The 6,652-nt window shown below is 38.1% G+C and overlaps 1 protein-coding gene across 1 annotated transcript; it reads left to right on the top strand.

Moving 5' to 3' along the window:
- The first annotated feature begins 208 nt into the window (after nt 1–208).
- LOC123441852 (ABC transporter B family member 25-like) lies at nt 209–1,827 on the top strand. Its single transcript, XM_045118055.1, has 8 exons — nt 209–308; nt 505–637; nt 841–916; nt 1,070–1,135; nt 1,228–1,341; nt 1,464–1,571; nt 1,655–1,707; nt 1,818–1,827. Exons 1-8 carry the CDS (start codon nt 209–211, stop codon nt 1,825–1,827), a joined length of 660 nt encoding a protein of 219 aa, XP_044973990.1.
- The last annotated feature ends 4,825 nt before the right edge of the window (nt 1,828–6,652 follow it).

Here is a 6,652-nt window from a genome sequence, read left to right as displayed (position 1 = left end):
AATTAACAATGGTGGGGAAATGAAAATTGTTAACCTGAAGAAAAGATAGTAAACGAGACACTGAACTCGGTCTCAACCAAGCTGTGAGTACTGTAATGCTCATGTAACAAAAATGGAACAATTGTGCATAATGATCGGACTAAGTTTTTTTTGGTGTGCGTAGAAAGTTGTTGGCCCATTTTCTGGAGGGCTTAATGCTGCATCAACCATGTCGGTTGTTATTGTTGTTATTTATGGAGCTAGATTAACCATCAATGGTCACATGACAACCGGTGCTCTTACGTCATTCATCTTATACAGCCTTAGAGGTAAGATTCAGAGATCCTGAAAATTCAGCGTTATCAATTTTGTTTTTACTAAACCCAACATTCTACCAATACTGCAACCGGAAATCTCCAAGTCGGTTCTAACAATCAAGTTTATAAGGGGAACCTCTGTTTTCACTGTCATGATTATGTGTATGCTGACCTTTCTGAACAATTCATCCATCTCTTGAGTATGCAGTTGGCTCGTCAGTCTCTGCCTTGTCAGGATTAGACACAACTGTAATGAAGGCATCGGGTTCAAGCCGTAGAGTTTTTCAACTTCTTGACCGTATTTCCTCGATGAAAAATTCAGGGAACAAATGTCCAAAAAAGTGAGTTTCATTGCCCATCAGCTTTCTTGGTTGATTATGCCTATGTTGCATGCCATACCTTTTTTTAGAAAAGGTTGCATGTTATACCTACCTTTTATTATTGTCATTTCCTTCCATTTTACCGTGAGTTTCATTGTGTAGCTTTCTTGGTTGATTCCTACCTATGTAGGACTGCAGTAACCTCACATTATTTCCCATTTTAGTGAAAATGATGGGGAAGTTGAGTTAGACGATGTCTGGTTTGCATATCCTTCTCGTCCTTCTCCTCTGATTCTTAAGGTAAATATACTCTTTCATGCTCATCTCTGGTGCTCTTTCCTATGAATTTGTATTGTGTTTGGGATAACTTGGATGACTTACTAAAACACACTTTTAGTAAGCATACATGACATATCTCAATTATATTTTATATCAGTGTCATCAATATTTCAGGGAATCACATTGAAGCTAGCTTCAGGCTCAAAGGTTGCACTTGTTGGGCCAAGTGGTGGTGGAAATGTAAGATCCTAAGTTTTGGTGTTACACAATATGAATCGTTTCTCACTTGTGACTCTCAATCATAACTTCCGGGTTTCTACATTCTGCTGCAGACTACAATTGCATATTTGATTGAAAGGTTCTATGACCCTATAAAGGGAAGGATCTTGCTAAATGGAGTGCCTCTGGTAGAAATTTCACATCAATATCTCCATCAAATACTATTAGTGCCGTCCAGCTCTTTTCTATACAATATTTTTTAAAACTTTTTCTATAAATGTATCTCTGGCTTCAGAATTATTTTTTCCTCCCTCAGATGTTCAATTTTTTTTGAATCAAATGATTTCAGGTAAGCATAGTTAGCCAGGAGCCTACACTCTTCAACTGCCCCATTGAAGAGAACATTGCTTATGGATTGGAGGGCAAAGCGAGCTCCGCCGACGTTGAGAACGCGGCTGTGAGTAACTGAATTTTGGAACTATTCTTAAGCATATCTCTCAGGAGTCAGGACTGCAGGACCTGAATAACTTGCGGGTGCAGAAAATGGCGAACGCGCATGACTTCATACCTTCAGTCAACATGAAAACTGAAAGGTTCAACATTCAGTTGTCTTTTTGCGTTGAATTTTTGACTAGGTTAAAATGAGCTAATGAAAGCCAGACATTGTTCTGCTTGTGTACCCTCGTATTTTCATTTTGCACAGAGGTTCATAACTGCTTTGCTTTTCATTTTTGCCTCAGCAGGGGTGCTTGCTTGCTCCCATGGCTACAAGCTTTGCTCAGTCAACATATGCATGAGCAACATACTATCATAGGAGTCTTCTCTGCTGCTCCTCAACTCGCTCTATGAGGTGAGTATTTGTTTCAAATTTAGGCTGTAGCATGTACTGACGTGGTGTACAACCACCAATATTTATTTCTAGACTGAAAATTACTTGGTGCATGACATCCCGCCTGCTTTTGACCTACCACTAGGAAGTGCGTCAAGGCGTGATCAGGATAACGAGGATCACTATTACCTTGTAGGCATGTGACTCATTAATTCATCCCCATGCCGTATTCACCCACAAGCTTGCCTCCCACTGATGCCTTCGCTACGTTCGCAGCCTTGCAACAATACCAGCAGCTGCTCCAAAATTTGCTAAGAGGTAAAGGGATCCATAGGGCGCTGCACTCATGTAGCTTCATATTCCTGATGGTGTGTACCATCCCAAACTGTCGCATAATGACGTTGAAGCTCACCGGTCTCCATTATATAACCGTTGGAAGTGTTGCACGTACATTACTAATGAATTAGCTCTTTGTTGATGGGTTCTTTCATATACCTTATCCTGGTATTTATTTCTTCTCAACTTACAATTTATTTGATCAGAGCACAAAATTCAGGTGTTATAACTTTATTCTTTGCACTTTCTAGCGACCCGATCAGTGCCACGGCAATGGGTGTGTCCCCCTACCCTAGCCTTCAACTTGGTGGAAACCGGCATCCACCTATTATTTTCCTGGATTCAAGAACCCTGCCTTCTAACAAAATCAAGAATGATATTCTTTCGGATCAGAATATTTGAATGATATTCTTTCAGATCTGAATATTTCTGAAACAGAATTTTATTGAAGGAGATTTGTTCCAGGTAGAGGAATAGAAGCATTGTTTCTCCGGGCTGGTACTGAGGTGTTACGGATTGGAGCACCATATGCAGTTATTGAGCACCATGGCACGCAAAGGTGCTCCGTGTGCCTTGCATCTTCAAAAGAATCATGTGATGCAGCATAGCAAAATGTAACTATTTAGGAGATTGATCCAACAAATAATGACATATGTGCTATGGGTCAAATGCATAAGTGATAAAATGGTATCAAACTCGCAAATCTGAAACTGTAGGGTTGTATAGTAAGACTTATAGTCTCAGATTATTTATCCTGGTATTTGAATCTTCTCAACTCACTCCAGCTTGTGGTTGTGCCCAGGATGGTGGAAGCTTGTCCCAAATTAAGAATGATATTCTTTCGGATCAGAATATTTGAATGATATTCTTTCAGATCTGAATATTTTTGAAACAGAATTTTAATTAGGGAGATTTGTTCCAGGTAGAGGAATAGAAGCATTGTTTCTACGGCCTGGTAGTGAGGTGTTACAGATTGGAGCACCAATTGTAGTTATTGAGCACCATGGAAAGCAAAGGTGCTCCGTGTGCCCTGCATCTTCAAATTATTCATGTGATGCAACATACCAAAATGTAACTTTTTAACAGATTGATCCAACAAATAATGACATATGTGCTATGGGTCAACTTCATAAGTGAAAAATGGTTTCAAACTCGCAAATATGAAACTATATAGTTGTATAGTAAGACGTATATTCTCAGATTTTTTTTCCTGGTATTTAATTCTTCTCAACTCACTCCAGGTTGTGGCTGTGACCAGGATGGTGGAAGTTCATCGGAGCCTTGATGTAAGTGGAACATGATAGATGAGAGAGGTGGCCATCCGCGCTTCCAATCCTGATTTAAGACAGTACGACAAGACATCCACGTAAACAATTTCTTTCTTTCTTTGTATAGAATAATTGATCATTAAATAAATACTTAATTTTTTTCCTTCCTCAACAGTTACAAGTACGTTATAAATAATGAAAACTGAAACTCAATAAAACTTAATTATTGCCCACCATTAAAAAAGATGTAATGATCATTAATCTGCCTCTTGGCATAACCTGCAACTATAAGTACACAACATCTCAAATACACAATCTCAGAACCAGAACCAGAATTTTGTACGACAAGGTACATTGCCTTCATACCATGCCCTGTTCATATCTCTTCCATTCTTCTTTTATTCATGACGAAATAATGTTTATCTTTCGTGCAGATGAAATACTATTCCATAGACCCAATTTGCAAAACTCATTGCAAAGCCGACCTTCAATCTGTTGATGAACTAAGCAGCGACAATGAGGTACCATCAGCTACATAACCCAACATCATTCTTTTTAAACTGCGTGTGTTACTAACATATATTTTATAATCAATTTTTCCTGTAGGAAAAACCATCTGGAAGTAAACAACTAGGTACAAATCATACAAGGATACTTCCATGTCCAATTACCTTGAAAATGCCTGCAGTATCTTCACAAGGAAAGAGAAAGGAACCCACTCCTAATGAACCAGATGAAGATCGAAAACCAGAACATATACATGTACCTAATGTAAGTACTACTAATCATACTCAATTATCAGATATAACTATTCAATATTAATTTTTAAAACTTTCAATTCATTATTTAGGTGCCTCCAGTATCTTCACAAGAAAAGAGAAAGGAACCCACTCCTAATGACTATATGAAGATCCAAAACCAGAACTTATACATGTACCTGGTGTAAGTACTTCTTACCATACTAAATTATCAGATATAACTATTCCATAATAATTGTTAAAACTATCAATTCAATATTTAGGTGTGAGAAAAGGCAAAGGTTTCTAGACATATCCTTCTAACAGAGATAACATGCACACTTGGATTATCTATATACTCCAGTGGATATATACATGAATCCACACTCTAGATAATAGGTCGGATAGAATTAGAGGTACCACGAACTGAAGGAAATGGTTTTGCAAACAAGGAAAAATTCTACGGGGACGCTGCACATAGCATACATTATGCATTGGAAAATGCATGCGAGACTGCCATCACACACCTTATGACCAAATGCAGGGTTCATGTTGATGATGCAAATTACACTAAAGTTTTGGATCTACGAAGAAAACTATTTGCAGCCACAACCTTTGAAAACTTATTCAATGAAAGTATCGATGTCAAAACCAGATATATGGCTGCTCTAAAACAATCCAACGAACACTTAGTGCACACCATTCGTCAGATTTGTATTGACAGTGTTGACTACCTACCAATAAAGATAACAACAATAGATACGAACAACAGCAGCAACAGCATTGAAGTACAATATAATGGACCTCTTCCGGCAGTGTCTCCAAAAGAAAAAAATGGCTAATGCACTAGCAACCTTGGCATCAACAAAACTCGTGGTTTGTCTTCATTGTAAGTACTAAACTAACTATCAATTAGCTAACATTCCAACTGTTTTTTAACATACATGCTAAACTTTGAATTCCTAATCTTTTGCAGGAAAAAAAAGACATGGTCTCCTACACATCCATCCAATAAAAGATTCAAGCTACTTCATGGATGTTTCAAAATTTTGGAAGAAAAATAAAGAGATGGCCTCGTACGCGTGCATCCAATAAAACATTAAAGCTACTTCATATATGTTGCACTTTTTCTTAATTATGTCGTCTGCACATGACAATAATCGCCGGGTTTTTTGATAATCGATTTTACTTTGCCGAGTTTGTGTTATCTGTTATTTCACGACTAATGCTCTCATCTCAATATAATAATACAAGACTGTTCAATATCTACATTCATCATGTCGAGGTATATATTCTAAGATACATAGGCAAAAGCTACATGTACAGGAGTGAATGAAAAAATGTTATCTCCACGATTTGCCACAAACACAAATTTATTAAATACTAACCATATAGTAGAGCGTCATAGCCCATACAGATCTTGCGTTTACATCAGTTCTCAACATAACAGGTTTGGACCACATGAGTTTACGGCACAAAGTTCGTGTCCCTGAATCGAACGTTTCTAATCATCTAAGTCGAAAATAAACACGAATTACAACAACACAAATTGATTGGATTTTAACATTTATAGAGATGACACATCTTACAGTCTGGATCTGACCGATAATACTCGCATGCTTGCAATTGGAGATGCACCTCCCGCATCCCATCCTCCAAAACTCTTCTTTCAGTTCACACTGGACGCTGCAACCCTCACTGGTCCACCCGTCAAACATCCGCAAGATGTTAATGGTGGCCTGCACGTAGGAGTCGCCACGTCTGCTATACGTTAGGGTGGACCAGACATTGAAGTGCTTGCTATCATGAGCTGGTGTGATTCTGCATAAACAAAGAAAGAGATAAGAACCCCGCTCCCTGTTCTATTATCAGGGCCAATTTCGGCTCATATTAATACTTATATAGACATATATACTATGTTTACAAACAACCTGACTCACTGCTGATTTGCTTGGAGCCCCAAAATCGTTCATGTTTCTAACATAGAAGAAAAATGTTATCTCCACGATTTGCCACAAACATAAATTTATTAAATACTAACCATATAGTAGAGCGTCATAGCCCATACAGGTCTTGCGTTTACATCAGTTCTCAACATAACATGTTTGGACCACATGAGTTTACGGCACCAAGTTCGTGTCCCTGAATCGAACGTTTCTAATCATCTAAGTCGAAAATAAACACGAATTACAATAAACACGAATTACAATAAACACGAATTACAACAACACAAATTGATTGGATTTTAACATTTATAGAGATCACACATCTTACAGTTTGGACCTGACTGATAATACTCGCATGCTTGCAATTGGAGATGCACCTCCCGCATCCCATCCTCCAAAACTCTTCTTTCAGTTCACACCGG

Source organism: Hordeum vulgare, chromosome 3H (assembly GCF_904849725.1).
Source record: "Hordeum vulgare subsp. vulgare chromosome 3H, MorexV3_pseudomolecules_assembly, whole genome shotgun sequence".
NCBI lineage: Eukaryota > Viridiplantae > Streptophyta > Magnoliopsida > Poales > Poaceae > Hordeum > Hordeum vulgare.
Note: the sequence above shows the minus strand (reverse complement) of the source record. Positions and strands in the feature narration are given on the sequence as shown.